General features: G+C 33.3%; 1 protein-coding gene across 6 annotated transcripts in view; it reads left to right on the plus strand.

Annotated features, from left to right (window-relative positions):
* The window catches only part of Stxbp5l (syntaxin binding protein 5L), a 179,963-nt gene that overhangs the window by 108,020 nt on the left and 51,129 nt on the right, over window positions 1–20,814 (plus strand). For 3 of the 6 annotated variants that reach the window (XM_042668305.1, XM_042668311.1, XM_042668317.1), the window contains exons 15-20: window positions 3,023–3,063; window positions 6,280–6,497; window positions 9,245–9,417; window positions 11,195–11,320; window positions 15,390–15,541; window positions 17,822–17,893. In XM_042668305.1, the coding sequence (XP_042524239.1) occupies window positions 3,023–3,063; window positions 6,280–6,497; window positions 9,245–9,417; window positions 11,195–11,320; window positions 15,390–15,541; window positions 17,822–17,893 (782 nt within the window). The remainder of the gene's footprint in view (window positions 1–3,022; window positions 3,064–6,279; window positions 6,498–9,244; window positions 9,418–11,194; window positions 11,321–15,389; window positions 15,542–17,821; window positions 17,894–20,814) is intronic. The other 3 variants (XM_042668310.1, XM_042668313.1, XM_042668314.1) reach the window with 1 other exon arrangement.

A 20,814-nucleotide genomic window follows, 5' to 3' on the forward strand; every position in this document is an offset into this window, starting at 1 on the left:
GGGCCCAGAATCAAGAAGCCCTCAGTAGAAATTGTATTAAAGTCTCCCAATTCTCCCCTGCCACTCCTGTACTGGAAAATGAGCATATAACAGACACCATTCCTGATCTAAGTTTCCAAGTAGACTACCATCTAGTGGTTTGAAAGACCCAATTAGAGGGGAAAAATTAATCTCTCAGAAGATTAACTGAAAATTCTGAGTTTTGATTATGTAAATTTGTTTTGTTGCTTTCTTATTTTGCTTTTCTTTTTATTTACTTATATTTTGGTATGTTTGCTTATATTTGCTGATTTTGGTAAATTTTGTTTTTAGTTCCCATTTTGCTGATTTTGGTAAATTTTATTTTTAGTTCCCATTTTCTTTTTAGTTCTGCTTTTCCTTCCTTTCTTCCTTTTCTCTGCAGTCATTGTATGTGAGCTACAATACCCACCTTTCAGTCCCATATTTTTATCTTACAACTGCTCATCCCTATTTGTATTCTTCTATTTGACTAATGTCTCCCTCATATATACTTAATCTCTAGTTCCCTGCCCCAAATCCTTCTCTCCCATATTTACTTCTATTTCCTCAGCTGAAATGCTTCTCTGTTACTATTATATTACTATGTTATATTTTTTGTCTGTTTTTGTCAGTTTTCTTCCTATACTCTTTCTAAGACAACATTAGCTAACCCCTTCTATCAAACTTAGCTGTCTTATAAAGCAATACACCTTATATTGTTCGTTAGTGATAGTCCTCCCTATGTTCTTCCTATTACTAACTTTATTAACTAAGATCTTCCTGGATCAAAAAGGCTCATGTATGCTCCAGTATTCCTCTACAGGTACCAGAGTAGTAGTGGTGATTGGTCATCATTATGGATTGACAAAATCTCAAATTTGTAGTTTATGAACTGTGATAGCTTTTGAAGCTAAGTTATCTCACCTGAGTAGAATAGAGGGCTTTACTATGTCTTAACCATGGAACATGAATGTTTACTGAGCCACACCAGTACACACCAGTGAACAAAAAATACATCATAACTAAGCTAAATAAACTCAGTTAAATCAGAATTTGCCATCTAAAAGGACACAGAAAATTAAACTCTTCCACCAAAAACATGGCTCCAGATTCTTAAATTTCCATGAAGAAATAAAAGAAAAAACAAGCTAACATGTCTTCTTTGGGAGCTAACACTCCACAACAAACAACTTATTGGATAGTGAGAAGGAAAAAATTTCGAACAAGGAATTTCAGAAAAATAAAGATAAGGATATTCCATGAAATTCAAAGATGATACAAATAAACACCTATGTAAGAAAGAGAAGATAATGCAGGAGGAATTGTGTAAAAATATATGTATTATGAAAGAAAAACAAATAAATCTTAGTAACAAAAAGCAGAATAACCTAGATTAAAAAAAAATCATTTTAAAGTCTACCTAATAGAATAGAAGTTGGAAATAGAGTATCAAGGACTGAAGATAAAGTAGAGAGATTAGATTAAACATAATGAAAATGTACTAAGAAAACAGAAATAGAACATGAAAGATCTCTGGCCACTATGAGACCAAATGTATGAATGATGTGTTTAGAGAAAAGATATAAAGCCATAGATAGTAGCAGAAAATTTCCCCAGTCTTAAGGGAAGGTTTTACAGGAGGCTTTCAGAATATCGAACAAATAAATCAAGGGAAAAAAAAAAAACAGTATATCGTAATTAAAACACTAAATACAGAGAACAAAGAAAAAGTTGAAAGCCAAGAAGTAATAAGTCACATATAAAGTCAGAATCCATCCAAATAACAGATTTTCAACGTAGCCTCTATATCTAAGGAGGAGGTCATGGGATGATATATTACAAGTCTTCAAAGAAAATAAGATTAGTGTATCCAGCAAAACTATTCTTAACTGAGGGAGAAATAAAATGTTTCTAAAGTTAAAAACTAAAGGAATGCATGAACACTACCCAGCAATGCAGAAGATAATTGAAAGGAATTCTACATACAAAATAGGAATATACAGGAAAGAATAAAACTCCAGTAGTGGATAATTTAACAAATCAGGCATAAAAATGTAATTATCACCCCTCAAAAAATAGGAAATGCATACTTTTCAATAGCAACACGAATGCTAATATCTTAACTCTCCCATCAAAAGACATAGAAAATAAAATTAAAAGAGACAAAGGATGTCTCTTCATTCCAACAAAGATAACAATCCATCAAGAAGAAATAACAATCAATATATTTTTTACCTTATTGATGTCTGTGCTTATGAATGATATTGTTATCTAAATGTCTTTTTTTCTGGGTTTTGGTGTAATGATAATGCTGACTTCATAAAATATGGTACAATGTATTTTACTGTTATATTTTATAGATTAGGTTTCATAGAACTGATGGATTATTAACAAATCTTGAAACAACTTTAGGTAGGTTTATAGATTTCCTTTATGTTTTTATACTATAAAAATCATCTCATAGCTGGGTGCTGGTGGTTCACACCTGTAATCAGAGGTATTCAGGAGGCTGAAATGTAAGGATTGTGGTTCAAAGTCAGCCTGGGTAGGAAAGTCAATGGGACTCTTATCTCCATTAAACTACCAAAATAAGCCAGAAATGATGTGTGGCTCAAGTGGTAGATCATTAGCCTTGAGCAAAAGCACCTCAGGGTCAGAACCCAAGTCCTGAGTTCAAGCCCCAGCACTGGCACAGAAAAGAAAAAAAACTTATCTCAGTTATCTTTTGCACTAAATGCAACATTTTTGTATTTAGAATGTTGCTCATATTCTCCAGGCTATATTTTGACTCTTTACTATTACACATAAAATCTTGGAATAAGATATAAGGAATTATTTTTCTAATATTTGTTTTCTAATATTGTTTTGAGCTAATAAATAAGTTAACATAGATAATTGTTCATTAGAATGTTATTTTTAAATCAAAATCTTGAAAGTAGTAACTCAAGTTTTCATATATTTTGAGTGGCTATGCTTTTTATTTTGTATGCTTTTATTAATACTAATGTATTTTTTTATTTAGTCATGCAGATGGATCAATAAAATTTTGGGATGCTTCTGCAGGTAAGTTTTAACTATATCCCTATAAACCATGTTGGTTAATATTTACTTATGGCCACCCACTACTTTTTTGTTTGGGTAGTTTACTTTCCAAACTTTCAGCATAAGTTTATGGCTTAGTTTCAATAGAACAATGAAGCTTTTGGGATTAGTTTTTGAAGTGTGTAGGGAGAATAATGGAAAGGGTGAATCTGATCAAGGTATATTGTATTCCTATGTATACATGTCAAAGTGAAACCTCCTTATACAGCCAATTAATGCTAATAAAAATGTGGAAACAAAGTAAAAATAAAAAAACATTGATTTCTTTTATGGCTAGAAAGGTTGAGCATTTCTTCATGTGTCTATTGACCATTCTTATTTCTTCAGAGAAGTTTCCCTTTAAGTCTTTAGCCCACTTATTTATGGGGCAGTTATTTCTTTGATGATTTGTTGTTGGGGGATTTAATTTTTTGAGTTCCAAGTATATTTTAGATATGAGTCCCTTGTCCATTGTATGACTAGTGAAGATCTTCTCCCAATCCATGGGCTCTCTATTGATCTTGCTAGCTATGTCCTTTGTCATGCAAAAGCTCTGCAACTTCATGCAATCCCATTTGTCCAACCTTTCTCTGATTTGTTGTTGGGTCTCTATTAAGAAAATTTCAGCCTGTGCCAAGGAGAACTAGAGTTTCTCCTATTCCATCCTGTAATGTTTTCAGAGTGTCTGCTTTGACTCCAAGGTCTTTGATCCATCTCACTAACCATAAAAGAAATGCAAATCAAAACAACATTGAGATACCACCCCAGTTAGAATGGCTATAATCAAGAACTCTAATAACAACAGATGCTGGAGGGGATGTGGCCAGAAGAGAACCCTACTGCAACATTGTTGGTGGGAGTGTAAACTTGTTCAACCACTTTGGAAAGCAGTATGGAGGTTCTTCAAAAGACTCCACATAGAGCTCCCCTATGACCCAGCAATCCCACTTTTGGGCATTTACCCAAATGATCACAAATAAGACCATACTAAAGCTACCAGCATAACTATGTTTATGGCAGCACTATTTATCATAGCTAAGATATGGAACCAATCCAGATGCCCCTCCGTAAATGAATGGTTCAAGAAAATGTGGTGTATACACACAATGGAATTCTATGTCTCCATCAGAAAGAATGACTTTGCCTCATTTGTTAGGAAATGGAAAGACTTGGAAAAAATTATATTAAGTGAAGTAAGCCAGGCCCAAAGAAACATGGGTCCCATGGTTTCCCTTATTTGTAGTAACTAGCATATGTCTGAGACAAGCAGAAAAGGTCAGATAAGATGATGTTAAGTGAAATGAACCCCAAGATAAGGATACAAGTGGTTTTTTTCTTTCTTGCTATTGTTTTTAATGTATTTATAAGGTACCATGTGATTTTTGTTGTTGTTGCTTTGTGTGTCCCTTCCCAAAGTATAACTCCTGTTTTTTCACTGTATTTGGTGTTGGTATAATTTGGGGCATGGAAGGGAAAAAACAAATTGTTTAAATAGGTTGACCCATTGCAATAATGAGATGTACAAGGCGCAATGTGGAAAAACAAACTTTACAATTTAGGCAGCGGGAGGAGGGAGGGAGTGTAGTTGCGGAGTGTAGTTGTGGAGATGGGAGGGAAGGGATGGTAGGGGATAAACAAAGGAGGAGGCAATAATGCTTAATAAGGAATGTACTCATTATCTTGCTCATATAACTGTAACCCCTCTGTACAGTATTTTCACAATAAAAAACTTACTTAAGAAAACATTGATTTCTTATTTCCTCTATCATTAAATCAATTTAAGGTATTTCTACTTCTATATTACAGAAGTAATATAGAAGTAACATCATAACTAAGTCACTCTGTCAGTAGTCTTATCTATGAGAGATATGGTACCATGTCAGATTAACTGTTTCAGAATTTCCTTTAATTACCATTTCTCCAGCTTTGTTTTAGGGCAGGTTTCATTATTCCTTTAGCTTTGACTTTCCCTTCCCAATTATTTCTAAGTCCTGTCAAGGTCAGAATAAGTTATTTGATAATATTGAATGTTATTTATAATTCTTGAGAATTAAGAATTCTTTCAGGTAATTTAAGGAATAAATAAAACATTATACTCAATATTGAAGGGCATACAAAACTATTATCTAACCTTCAAATTTATTTCAGATTTTGTCACTTGTCTCATTAATATCCTATAATAAAAGAATATGTATGATCATTTGTTGCATTTATTTATAAAATCTTGAGTTTTCTAAATTCTGGAGTAATTTCAAGTCTTTATTTTGTAACATTAACTTTTTGAGACATTCAGCTAGTTTGTTATAGAATCACCTTCATTTTGGTTCAACTATTCTTGTTAATGAAGTCAGACTGCATTTTTGGCAGGAACCTCTGATTTTTTTTTTAATTTCTTAAAGATCATTTGTAGAATAAGCTTTTTTTAAGTAGAGATTTTTTTTTTTTAAGTAGAGATTTTTTATATCATGGTCTCAAGTTGAAAAACATTCCTCCAAATAAATATTACCACAAATAATTCAAAAAGCAAGTGGTTTATGGGATTATTCCTAACCCTTTCTAGATGTACATCTTTCGGAATAGATGAACAGATATTAACTTTATAATATTGCCAACTGATAAATTATAATTTTTCATTTGAAGAAATATATTAAAAAGTTTATTGAGACAAGGTCTCAATATGTAGGCCACACTGGGCTGTACTCTGGGTCACATTGCTAAGATTACAGACTAAGACTACAGACTATCATCATATAAAACTTTTTTTGAGAAAAGTAACCCTCTGAAGATAGTACCAATCTATTATCTAGTAATCAGAGGGAGAACAGGGAGAAAAGATTGAGGGGGGGGGGGTCTCCCCTGGGAGGAAATTATATTCTGTATTGCCATTGTAAATTTTCTAAGTTACGATGCTTTCATCAATATACAAGGATGAAAATACCCATCTCATAGGACTTCTCTCAGAATCATTTGGGAAAGCCAAGTATTATTTGGCCTATATGTTCTTTAAATGTTTGGGTTTTTTTCCCTGTAGTTTACTTTTGGTAATAATGAAATGAAAATAAGACATTAAATGATTACTAATTAAATGAAGTATTGCTTATTTTTGGCTTTAATTTTGTATCTAACAAAACTACTGAAAAAAGTTTTAACAACATTTAAGACTTTAAATTAGAACATAACTTTTTCAATATTTTCTAGTGACTCTGCAGATGCTGTACAAGCTAAAAACTTCAAAAGTATTTGAAAAACAGAAGGTAGGAGAAGGCAAACAAACATGTGAAATTGTAGAGGAAGACCCATTTGCCATTCAGATGATTTACTGGTGTCCAGAGAGCAGAATATTTTGTGTATCAGGAGTCTCTGCATATGTCATAATTTATAAATTCAGCAGACATGAAATTACAACAGAAATAGTGGTAAGTTTCTTAAAATTTAACTTGCATACTTACAATTTCTTAAAATAACTATTGTAGATTTGAGGAACTATTTGTATGATTTTTAGCCATTAAGAGTACTATTTAAATTGCTGTTACTTAATACAACATATCACAGAATGATTGTTTTAAAATGACAAAAACAGTATTTATCAAAACTTAGCATGTTTTTTTAGCTCAAAAATATAAGAACAAGCTAGGGGCTGGTGGCTGATACCTCTAATCCTAGCTACTCAAGTGGCTGAGATCTGAGGATCATGATTTAAAGCCAACCTGGGCAGGAAAGTACATGAGATCTTATCTCCAATTAACCACCAAGAAACTGGAAGTGGCGCTGTGGCTCAAAGTGTAAAAAGTGCTAGCCTTGAGCAAAAGAGCTCAGGGACAGCTCCCAGGCCCTTAGTTCAAGCCCAACAACTGACCAAAAAAATAAAGAAAATAAAAATAAATAAAAGAACTGTGTGTTTTTAAGTTATCTTCTCATAAATTAAATACCACATTTTTTCCAATTTTTTTCTCTTTGATGTTACATTATATCTTTGTATTGCCTTGATGTTACATTGTACCTTTGTATTGCTTTGATGCTATATAAACCTAGCCAAAATTAATCAATTCCTTCTAAATACTCATTTCTGCTATTAAAATTTTAGTCTATCATTTATATACTTTTATTTATAAGCCAAATTATATATAATTATAGCATACAAATGATGTTTTCCAGGAGCAGACCTTACACAAATGATGTTTTAAAATATTGTAAAATGTATGCCTGTATATATTATTCCAAATACACATGCATACCTATCTACCTACACACATATATACAACATATAAATACAATTCTGATTTATTAGTACAGGCTTTGTTCAGTAATTTTAAAGCTTAATTTGTATTTTTTTCAACTAAGTTTCATAGTCATTTGTCAACCACAATAGGTTATTTATAATGATTTTCTTTATAGTAATATTTTTATAGGGTAAAAATAATTATGGTGCTAACTTACCTAATCTTAATATTTAAACCAGTGAAATGCTCTGATTATTCAAAAATAATGGTTCTCTTAGGATAACTTAAATTCATATAAGATGTCCATTTTTTTCTATTTTACCCTGTATATTTTTTCTAGAAGTCTGTATAGGCCTCTACTTTAACAGCTAAGATTAATATTTTTTATAGTATTCTGAAAGCCCAGACCTGAAGTCAGGTAAACCTAAATTTTAATTCTATCTTTGCCACTGAATAGCTGTAAAACTCTGAGCTTCTCACAAGGCTGTTAGTCAATGATAAAGACTGGGTACAGTTCATTATATCATTAATATCCTTTGTGAATAAAATGGAAAAATTGATAATAAAAGTAAACTGGAAACTATTTCATTGAGTCTCATATGATTATATAAAGACATTAAAGAAGCTTCTTAGTAAGCACTCAATTGTTGATTACTGTATTATCACTATTGGAGTGTTTTGTAAATTTTAACATAACATAATCATTTGGTCATTCTTCTATATTTACCAACCCATACTGGCATTTTTATGAACTTCTTTTTAAGTCTCAGAAAAATGAGGGTTTTTTTTTAGAATGTAAAAATGTAAATGTAAAATGTAAATGTAAAAAATATACCTTTTATATTTTAAAGCAAATGTTTATTATGAAATCAGTCTTATTATTTTTTTATGTGATTTTGTTGGCCTGAACTCAGTGCCTCATGCTTTGCTATGCAGGTAGGTGCTTTACCATTTGACTCACAATTTCAGTGCCATGTATGCTTTAGTCATTTTTAAAATATAGTTTTATATTTTGGCTTAGAGTCAGACTGACATCTTCTTACCTTTGCTTTGCACATAGCTGGGATTATAAACACCCAGTTTGTTTGGTTTTCATACTGTTCCTGCCCTCTGTGTGAATCTTAATTTGTGGTCCTTCCAGTCTTCACTTCTCAAATAGCTGGGATTATAGACATGTACCACCACATGCAACTCATTAAAGTTTTAATTAAACATTTAATGCAATCATAAGTTATTAAATATTTTTAGTTTTAAGAAATATTTTGGGATCATATTTTTAATTCCAATATAAATGATCATATCAACAGTATCATTATTAAGCAATTCTGGCAAAGCTAAGGAAATTAAACAAATTAAAGCATAGTAACAAAATCCCAAATGGGGAGATTCTTCCTTGTTTGTTTTTGCTTCTTTTAGTGTCTTCCTTTGAGCCCAAGCTGCCCTTATCACCTAATCCTTGTGCCTCCTCTGGGATTACTGGCTGGGATTCCACACGTGGCCAATGTGGAATTTCTTTTGGAAAAATGTTACTGAAATAGTGCCAAGTAAAAATGAAATGAAAAGTTTTTTTTAACTAAAAGGTTTTGTACAAATAATGTAATCACATAAACTCACACATCTAGTTTTAATTTCTTTCATTGAAATAACCACAATTGTTTTCTCCTGTATTATATTACATATAAGATTGTAATTTATAGTTATCCTAAGAAATACTTGTAGAATAAAATTTTATCTCTAGTGATAGGTATTTTTCTTGTAATTCTAAAGAATTAAAATTTATGGTTTTGTGATTACCATTAAATAATCCATATAATTCATTACTTCAGTTCTCAGCTATTCTATAATTTTAAATTGAATTTATTAATCCTAAAATTGTGAATAATTACAATATATATTAATGTGGTTATTATAATCCAGATTAAATTAAAACTTGATTTTTTAAGTCATTAGAGGTACGACTTCAGTATGATGTTGAAGATATTATAACCCCTGAACCAGAAACAAGTCCTCCGTTTCCAGATCTCTCATCCCAACTTCCTTCTTCAAGGAGTCTTTCTGGGAGCACTAATACTGTGGCTAGTGAAGGAACAACAAAGGACAGTATCCCATGCCTCAAGTAAGACTCAGTACCAAATTCTAAAATAATGTGCATTATTATCATGTGATTCTAAAGAAATTTTCATCCTTTGCTCACTTATTTATATAATTGTATTCTTTCCCAGAAAGAGCCAAAGGAAACCTGGTTTTGATAGAATGAGAAGTTTGGCAAGGCAAAAACTTGGCCACCAGTTTGGTATATTCAAACAGTAGGAAATTTCTAGGAATCAAGTTACTGTTACTTCTGTGTTACTCAATATATCTAGCATCATAATCAAATTTGTTTCTTTTTAGCAAAGACATCATTATGATATAGGTCTTCTAATTATTTTTTTTCTGTGAAATGTAAAAAGAAAAGGGAGAGAGAGAAAATAAAGAAGAAAAACTAGAAAAATACTAGAAAATCAATCTGGTAGTGAAGATGAAATAAAAACAACTATTGCAGTACAATAGAAGGATTGTTTTCAAAAATAATGAAAATCATAAGGATAATTAAGAACCAAAGGGAAAATCATCAGTATGTTCAATGGTTAGTGCCTAGACAACATATAGAAAAATTAAGCCAAGTAACACTATTCTATGAATTCAGTTATGAGTGCTTTGCTAAATTGTATATCAGCATCCATCTTTAAATCATTTTCATTACCTGAATTTATACTTTTATATGTACATTAGCTGATTAATAAACATTTCAATTAGCCAGTTCTTTGTTTTAGCAATATTATAGCTATTACCAATAATATATGTTTGTTCAATTATTCAATTTTTCCCCTTTGTGTCTCTGTTCACCTACTGAGTAGTCATAATATGATTAAAAAAACTGGAGGGAAGTGAGAGAATTAACCAAAGAATAAATATCTGGTAAAAAGTGGTGCTGTGGTTCAAATGGTAGACCACTAGACTTGAACTGAAGAGCTTAGGGACATAGCCCAGGCCCAGAGTTCAAGACCCACGACCAACAAAAAAGAATATCTGGTAAAAGAATGTTCCAGGTAGAAGGAACATCTAGAACAAAATCTTAAAAGTGCCTAGCATGTTTAGGAAAATTAATCAGTCATTGTTGCTAGAGGTAAGGGAGAGGTTAAAGTGCTAGGAGATGAAGTTACATAGGTAACAGAGGTCCAATTATAGAGCATTATAAAGACCTTGTTTTTTATTCCAAATGGGAAAAAGGGAAACCATTGGAAAATTTTGAAAAAAAAATAACATGATCACTAGATCACTTTAATTGCTGTGTTACAAAGGGATTCAAGAGCCAGCTAGGTGTTGGTGTCTCACGCCTATAATCTTAGTTACTCAGGAGGATAGTAGCTCAAAGCCAGCCAGGCAGGAAAGTCTGTGGGACTCTTATCTGAACTACCAAAAAAGCCAGAAGTGGCACTGTGGCTCAAGCAGTAGAGTGCTAGCCTTGAGCAAAAGAAGCATAGGGATAGCACCCAGCCCCTGAGTTCAAGCTCCAGGACTGGCAGAAAAGCAACACCAAAGAAGGATTCAGGGAAAAGTAGTGGTATGAGATCAATAAGGAGGCTTTAATTGTAGATGACATTAAAGGATAGATTATTCATTTTAGTAAAGCCTGGATATCCACTTCAATTGAAATTTTATGTAAACAGTACACATTCTTAGCATCACTTCATCCCTATCACTTCATTGAACATACTTTTAAAAAGCTATTTATTGTAAACTTGGATTTAAATTTAAACAGACATAGTATGTTTTTACTTTACACCTTTAACTAGGATGGTAGTTTATTTGCAAAGTATGTGATAGAGTATAATTTTTTTCTCCTGTTCTAGTGTTAAGACAAGACCTGTGAGAATGCCTCCAGGCTATCAGGCCGATCTTGTTATTCAATTGGTATGGGTAGATGGTGAACCTCCTCAACAGATTACCAGTCTTTCTGTAAGCTCAGCATATGGAATGTAAGTTTTTAAATCTTCTTTGTGATTTGTATTTTTTATATTTTTAGATATTTCATTTAAAATATCTGTTTATCTTAAAAGTCAGAAGAAGTTCATCTTGGATTTTATTAAATTGAACATAGTATAAAATATTAAACTTTTACTATGATCATTTCTTTTGTATGTATGTCAAACTTTGATTGTGATCCTACTCTGATGTGATTGGGAAGTTGCTAGAATATTTTTGTACTTGTACTTTTATGTTTGGTTTTGTGTTTTCTGTCCTTCAGAGTTCACTAACTATTCAGCTTTATCTAATCTGATGATCAATTCATCTCTGGAGTTCAATTTTAAATTTTTTTATTCTCTACCACCATTTAGTCCTTTAAAAGATTCTTACTCTCTTCTAAAATTATTATTCTTGTTTTTCATTTCCTTGAACATGTTGAATATAGTCCTAATTATCCTTACATATTTTGTTACATTGGATTGTATATGTGCCAATTTGCTCTAGTACATTTCTGTGTTTTTCAAATTGAGACATTAACATTATAACTTGAGGTTCTACCTGATGTTACCTACCCACAATATTTCTATGGTTTTTTTGGGGGAAAGGGGCCTTTAAGGGGTTTGAACTTAGGATTTCAAGCTTGCTAAGCTGGCACTCTACCACTGAGCCATGCTTCCAACCCTATTTTATACTGGTTATTTTTAGGGTAGACTCTCACTTCTGCTCAGAAGCATGCCTGAGACCTGATCTCTTACTTTAGACATTTTTATTGTTGCTGGGACCACAGGTGTGTGTCACCATGTCTAGTGTCCTTCTATGAAGATGGGGGTCTCATGGATTCTTCTGCATAGATGGGCCTGGTACCTTGATTCTAGCAATCTTAGCCTCTTGTGTAGCTTTAGATAATAAGCACATGCCAGTGGACCCAGCTATGGGTTGAGAAGGGTTTCATGAACTTTCTGCCTTGGCTGGTTTCAAGTCTCTTGACTAGTTAGGATTATAGACATTAGCCACCAGTACCCAGCTATAGTCAGCTTCTCTCCTCAGATGTTCTAAACTCTTGGCATCTTGAACTTCTCTCTGTCTCCACTGAATCTTCTGCGTCATTTCCATAGTTTCATTTATCATTTTCTCAAGAACTCTGTAGGGAAATTAAGTCAGGCTCCTTCATCATGACTTCTAGAGGGCCCTGAGGATGCTTCAACATATTCATATACCCTTGAGTCCTGTATGCGTTCACTACCTCAGATAATCTTGAGGCCATATTTGACCAAAAGCCACTTTTGCCTAATGGGAGTATTGCTAGACAATATGTTGTGCTTCTGCTGAGCCTATGGACAGAGAAAAGCATGGTGGCCATTCCTATTGAGCCTTGGATTTTCTTTTGCCTGTTCTGAACTGTATGTACTTCAATCTATCTGGAACTGAGAATCTATAACATGGGTTCCCTATAGGCATTCTAACACTGCTACATGTTGCCTGGCCTCTGAGGATGTCCTTTGAAAAATAGGTGGGCATCTTCATGACCCTGCACCTCTTGCATTCTGCATTCCTACAAAACCAGCCTCATGTAGGTGGCACAAAGCTCTGCTGTCAGCTGGAAGAGTAGGCCCCCTGGGACCATAGTTCTCATTTTTTTCATTATGTGAGATGATAATAACTAGTGAAGACACTATACATGTTTGTTCCTGAAAACCTGTATGAATAACCAAATGAACAATATCAGTTGTTTCTACTCCAGAAATACTCATTCAATTTGTGACATATACGTGAGTTGGTTGGCTTTTCATTTTTTGTGCTTACCAAATTCCTGAGGTAACTTAAGGGAAGAAAGATTTTTTTGGTCTATAATTTTAAAGGTTTCAGTTTATAGCTATTCGTTCCTATCAATTGAGCATGAAGCGTAGCAAGAAATACCTAGTGGAGCTAAGCAGTTCACCTCAAAATGACCAAGAAATGAAAAAAAGAAAGAAGTGGTATCCTGTTTCCCTCATAGGTACACCCTCAGTGACCTAAAACCTTCCATGAGACCCTATCTCTTAAAGTTTCCACCAACTCCCAATAGCACCAAATTGGGGACTTATAAAGGAGCTTTCTAGATCCAATCTATAGTGTTCTTCCCCATGTACCACAAAGCTTCATATCAATCTCACAATGCAAAATATATTAAGTACATTTCTAAGAGCTCCAAAAGTCTTAACTGCTGCAGGATTGCTCAAGTTTTCCAATCCTTACCCAGGCACTAGTGGCTCACATCTGTAAGCCTAGCTACTCAGGAGACTGAGATCTGAGGATCATGGTTCCAAGCCAGCCCAGGGAGGAAAGTAAACTACTCAGAAAAAACTGGAAATGGCACTGTGGCTCAAGTGGTAGAGTGCCAGACCTAAGCACAAATAGGTTCAGAAACAGTGCCTAGGTCCTGAGTTCAAGCTCTAGGACTGTCAAAAAGAATGAAGGAAAGAAAGAAGGAAAGGAAGGAAAGGAAAGAGGGATGGAGGGAAGGAAGGAAGGAAGGGAGGGAAGAAGGGAGGGAGAGAGGGAGGGAGGGATGGAAGAGAGGGAGGAAGGAAAGAGAGGGAGGGAGGGAGTAAGGGAGGGAGGGGAAAAGAAAAAAAAAATGTCCCAAGTCCAAAGTTTCTTTCAAAACTCTGCTGTGAGACCCTATAAACAAACAAAAAAAATGACAAGTTACATATGTCCAAGATACAATAGCACATAATAATCATTCCCATTCCAAAAGTGAGTAATAGGGCATAATAAGGAAGAATTGAACCAGAATAAGACTAAACCTAGGGGCTAGGAAGGTGGCTCAGTGGTAGAGTGCTTGCCTTGCATGCATGAGGCCCTGGGTTCGATTCCTCAGCACTACATAAGCAGAAAAAGCCAGAAGTGGTGCTGTGGCTCAAGTGGTAGGGCACTAGCCTTGAGCTGAAGAGCTGAGGGACAGTGCCCAGGCCCAGAGTTCAGGCCCCACAACCAGCAAAAAAAAAAAAAAAAAAGGCGTAAACCTAGTAAGAAAACAGTAAATTCCATGGCTCTAGCTTGCCACACTAGAGAAAGTTGGACTCTCAAAGGCTTGGGCAACCTTTTTGATTTTCTATTTACTTTCCACATAGCCATCCTGTCAGGCTGGCCTTGTGTTCTGCCCTTCAGCTTTCCATAGCAGGAATTTCATATTCTTGGCATCTTTGTTTTTATTGGGTCTCCATTGAAGCTTCAGTTCCAGTATCACACTTTCATGAACTTGTTGGGACACAGATGTTGTCATATAATACCTGGAATCTCACATTTACCTGAAAATCTGAGGATGAAAGCTTCCTTAATTTCTGGGTTGTGCTTATCTTCAAAACCATCATCATATTGATAACACTATTTGTCACCATTGTCTTCGCCAAGCCCGCAATAGCCTCTGGGTATCTTGCTGGGAAAGATTTCCTTATTTATAGTTATTTGAAAAGGTACTTGATTACATATTTAGGCATTTGTATCAAAGTGTGACATTTCTTGACCTATGCGTCTTTTGCATAGCAAAAACATTTTGTATCTTTTTTTTTTCTGGTTGGTGTGGTCTTGCACTCAAGGCCTTGATACTCTTCCTGAGCTCTTTTGCTAGACTAGTGCTCTACCACTTGAGCCACAGTGCCACTTCTGGTTTTCTGGTGGTTAATTGGAGATAAGAGTCTCACGGACTTTCCTACCTGGGCTGGCTTTGAACTGCAATCCTCAGATCTCAACCTCCTGAGTAGCTAGGATTATAGGTGTAAGCCACCGGCACCTGGCTTTGTGTCATTTTCTTTGGTTAAAAAAAAAAGACCAAGTTGAAGATTGGGTTGTATAATCAGTACCTAAATGATAAAACTGCTAATGACATGTTCTTTCAGTTCAACCCAAGTTTTTTCAATAAGTAGTTATTATACTATGAGCCTATCTTATGTAAAGACAAAGGCTTCTTTTTTTACTTTAAAATATTCACTGCCCAACATCCCCAATCCTAGACAGTATTTGCAGTTATGTTATATTTGACAGTAAAAAAATAATCAAGCTTGTGATACATTTTAGTTGTGAATTTTTCTCTCTCAGAGTTGCATTTGGAAACTGCAATGGATTGGTTGTGGTGGATTTTATACAGAAGACAGTACTGTTAAGCATGGGAACCATTGACCTGTACAGATCAAGTGACCTCTACCAGAGGCAACCAAGGTCTCCTCGAAAGAATAAGCAGTTCATTGCAGGTAGGAGAAAATGGGTTATGAACAAAATCTTTTCTGAACAAAATCTTTTATGAACAAAATCATTTCTTTTCCTTTCAGATTTATGAGTTTTCTGTGATATTATCTGAATGCATGGTAGTATTAACTCAGCATGACATATTACTATAAGTAAAATGAATTATAAATAAGTAAATGAGTTGTAAGTAAATTACAAGTAAAATGAATTATAAGTAAGTAAGATGAACTGGGCAGAAACTGAAAATCTTTGACTGGGCATTGAAAGTGACTAAAGTTCATTTGTAAAATTAGGGTTTTCTGGTTGAAAAAGCTGCTTACAGTGCTTGTGTTAAACAGGTTAACTTTCTTCTAATATATCATGCCCTGTTAGGAGTAAAGTCTTTTGCTACTTTTAATATTTAACTTCACATTGTACTGTCACCTTGTCTTCACAGTCGGTGACTTTTTTAGAAGTATTTTTATAAACACAATAAATAGTATTTATTAACATATTTAAGTACTATGAAGATTGCTTTTTTGGCAGGACAATTAATTTTATTTAGCTATAAAATAAATTAAGCTTTCAGTTACTTAATAGATAATACCAAACTTTGATATGCTGGATTATCTAAAATTTTACTATAATTTTAGTGTCTATACAAATAGTTGGCTTTATAAACACCACCAAGATGTTATATTTTTGTCCACTGATAATCTAGTTGATTAAAAAAATAGGCAAAGGGTTACAGATGGGAATGCTTCTATAGGATGTTACATTTTTTTTCCACTGATAGTCTAGTTGATAAAAAAAATAGGCAAAGGGTTACAGATGGGAATGCTTCTATAGACTAATGTGTTACTTAAATATTTTTTAAAATTTGCACTTTGGTATATTTAAAATAATAAACTGTGTATTGAAAACCTTTACTAAATATTCTCATGAACAGATTTTTATAATAACTTAAAATTTGATGTGATATTTTCCAAATAATAAGTGTGTCCAATTTAACATTAGAATGAAAATAAATGAATTTTCATTTTGGAGTAATTAAATTTGTTATACTGTCTAAATTTCAAGTTTGCAGTCTTTTCAGGTTGACAAGTTTCTCCTTTGAAACCTGTTGGGATTTCATTAGGCATGTCAACTTTTAACAATGTTTTAGGAGTGCTGGATGTTGTTCTGCCTCTACTACTACTAGCTTTTGAAAGAAAATTAGAATAAGAGAAATTGCGCATATATATAAATAATATTCCCTCATAACTAGGACAAAATAAAATTGAATTTTGAAAGTCCAGAGCTTCTAGTATAGGGAGAGATTACAGTGTTGAATGTACTTCTTGTCAGAAAAGTAGCACACCTTCTGATAGCATCTAAGTTACTAACTAGATATCTAGACTGGGGTGAGAAAGTGAATGTTTCAAAAAATAAAACATTCAATTCAAAGTTGGTAATCCTTAACAATTACAATCACAACTTATTTTTTTTCATTACTGGGATTTGAAATTAAGAGCTTGCAGTTGCTAGGTAAGCACTTCATCAGTTGAGACCTGTCCCCAGCCCTTTGGCTTTAGTTATTTAGTTATTTCATGCAGGATTCCTCACTTCGGCCTGAAGCCACCCTTAGACTGTGATCCTTCCACCTATGTATCTCCTTCATATCTGGGAATACAGAAATGCACCACCATGCCAATTCACTTTTTCAGATGATGTTCTAACTTTTTAGCCCAAGTTGACCTCAAACGGTGATCCTCCCAATTTTCATCTCCCAAGTGGCTGGGATTACAGGTATAAACAGAATGTGTGATCTACAGCTTAGAATATTGATGACTTTAAAACAGGGATACAATTTCTATTTTTAATATACAAGTTAACTATCCTGAGTGCAGTTATTCTACAAAAAATTAACACTAATGTCCCCAATGTTATAAGAAAATTAAACACTAATGTCCCCCACCTTTCTTTTTAATTTCTGAAGGATTATAGAAAATTATTTTGAAATTAACAAACTAATTTTGCCTATTATTAATATAAATAAGTAAACTATCCATAAGAAAAATATTCCATCAATTTATATATTTGACTAAATAAAATGGCAACTGCATTCTCATCATCCATCTCTCACCTCTTACTTTCTAGTTGATTTATTTTTAATATCTCCTCTAATTTGGTTACCTGATCTTGCTGCTATTCCTTCATTTTGGCTGTTCTAGATTCTGGTATGATATCACTTCCTTTCACTTTAGATTATTTTTCTCTCTTTCTTATGCCTGCTGCTGATGCTGGTGTTCTGGCATGTTCCAAAGACAACTTTTGCATGCGTGGCCTGTCTAACTTTTATCCTGATTTAACGAAACGGATCCGTACTTCCTATCAGAGTAAGTTCTATAAAGGTTAGGCTATTAGCATTCTAAGTCATAGTGCTTGAGTTAAGTCTGTATGTCAGTGCTCCATAATGTGTTTTCCTTAAAACACATTCAGCATGCATGCACATTTTTGTTTTGTTATGAAAATGCAACCTGATAATTTTAATTTAAAAACTGTATGTATATTTTGAATCATTATTGTCATATACCCATTCACACGTATCCTTTGTTTCAATATTTCTTTTAAGCCATACTTAAGTAGGTCTGATTAGTCCACGAATCACTGTCTTTTTTTTTGGTGAAAATACCGTACAGAGGGGTTACAATTACATGGGCAAGAGAATGAAGAGTCACTGTCTTTTGTTTTAAGTAAGAAGCTCTGTGATTTCCTTGCAAATAATAAACTTGGTTCAATATATTAATACTTGAATGTTTTCAAATTCAGAGAATCTTCTACTTTGGGCCATTTTATAGATTGATGTAACAAGTGCCACACCGTTTGCTTATATTTCTTGGAGACAACAAAATATTTATAATCCTTAATACCTTCTTATCAAAACAGAACATCCAAACTATATTTCTATAGTTAGTGATTTGAGGTATTGATTTTGTGAAATAAAGATTTAAGCCACAAAAAATAGTGAATAATATTTCCTTTGGTAGCAAATATAGAGTTGAAGATAAGTGGAACAGACAATTCTAAAAGCTGGTGCAGTAAGTGTGGAAAATAAGTGTGTGTGTGTGAGACTACAGGAGTAGATGATATTAGTGTTAAAATGGGTAAATATTTTTGACATTTAAATATTTATATTATGTTAACAAATATATAATATTCAGATTGCTGACCTTTATAGAAGATGGCTTTATAGTTATGTAAAATATACATGTATTTGTACATTGTATACATAAATACTCATATATATATATATATATATATATATATATTTCTTGTGACCTATATTTCTTCAGACTTACTGCATAGATACTAATAGAATAAGGCCAGTTATAAAATCTAAAAGTTTATTGGTTTGTGTCTGTAGCTTAAGAAAGTCAGTTTCTGTGAAGTCCTTAACACTTCTTTCTGGGAGTGACTAGCTGCTGACTTAGTTTTGCTTATATTCTCTAGCTTTATACTCTAGTAGTGCCTCTCTTTTGGGGTACTTTTCACCAGTCTCTGCTCTGAGTGCCTATGTGAGAACAGTAATGTCCATCTTGACTTCTTCTGCTCCTAAAATTTATTAGCTACTAAGATATTTCTTAACATTCAAATGTTACATGTAATCTCATTTTCTTTTTTAAAAAATTTTAATTTTATTGTCAAGGTGATGTACAGAGTGGTTACAGTTACATACGTAAGGTAGTGAGTACATTTCTTGTCAAACATTGTTTCCCCCTACCTCATTTTTTTCCCACTTTCCCTCTCCCACAATGTATCCTCTCAAGTGGTAAAGTTCATTGCCAATATGTTGTCTTGTGAGTATCGCTGTTGCATTGGTTTGCCCTTTGTCCTTTGTCTCCCCATTTTGTTGTTCCTTTTTACTTCCCTAATTCAGATAAACATATATATAATACACAAGGTGCCAATCAAATACAGTGATAACAAGGGATAAACCATAGGGGGAAAAAAGAAAAAATGCATAATACATTAAAAACAACAACAACAAAGAAAAACTTCTTGTTTCCATAACCTGGAGTTCATTTCACTTAGCATCATCTTATAATAATTTCATTTTCTATGATAGTTTTATTGGAATACAGCTGCACAAATTCATGTACATATTTTCAATGACTGCCTTTATATTATAATGACAGAATTGAGTGTTACAATAAACGTTGACTCATAAGGCCAAAAATACTTTCTTGGTTTTTACATAAGGAGTTTGCTAATCTTTGCTCTGTATTATTATTTTATACCTATGCTCTATAACCATGTAAAGGTTTTACAGAGAGAACCTTTCCTACAAATAATCTGGAGAACCTCTTAATCCCAGTTTATCTTTCTTAATGTCGAACCCCTCTGCATTGTACGTATGTGTTGGCTATGTGAGTACACACAGAGAGATAGAACATTTTCCAGAACATTGTATTTTACTAATTTTATTTTATTTATTTTATTTTACTAATTTTGGTAATCAGAAATCACTTTTTCCTCCTCTCTCAATTTTTACCCATTATCAATGAAATAATATTAAACAGTGAACCGATATGAAAACATTATATTATATGTGTGTTTAAAATGAGATTAGACAAAAAGTGTTCCCTAAAGGTTCTTTTATCTCTGAAAAAAAAATTTTGTCGGTTGTGGGGCTTGAACTCTGGGCTTGGGTACTGTCCCAAAGTTTCACCTCAAGGGTAGCGCTCTGCCACTTGAGCCACAACACCAGTTCCATATTTCTGAAAATGTTTTTGTTATACTTTTATTCTGTTAAATAAATTTTGCTCTTTAATTTTTGTCACATTTTATTTTGAACATGAAGTCTTCATTTAGGAAAAACACCTTAATTCCAATAGTTTCTTAAGCTCTTTCCAAGACACTTTATTTTCCATATTTTACAGATCATTGTTTGTAGAAGCAGTGAAATGCTTTGAGAAAAAAAAAAACAGCTGGTCTATGTCAGAAGATTGAAAACTAGTTCTATTTTTTCAACTTATTAACTACTTATACATTTAATCATTTGGGGTTTTTCTTCTCTTATATAAGAATAAAAACCATAATCCCTACCTGACTTGGAGTATGAAGCTTTTCTAGGTTAATACTTATAAAATATCACTTTAATATCACATATTTTTAATTCTAGCATGAAACTAAACAAAGAGACTAAATAACTTTTAGCATCATATCTGCAGTATGGAAGATCTAGATCTAATAAAACTTAGTCAATTACCCCAATGCTCAGTGCTCTGATTGTGATGACAGAAATTGCCTACTTATA

This window comes from Dipodomys spectabilis, unplaced genomic scaffold, assembly GCF_019054845.1.
Source record: "Dipodomys spectabilis isolate Male_0828 unplaced genomic scaffold, ASM1905484v1 ptg000017l, whole genome shotgun sequence".
In the NCBI taxonomy this organism is placed as follows: Eukaryota; Metazoa; Chordata; class Mammalia; order Rodentia; family Heteromyidae; genus Dipodomys; species Dipodomys spectabilis.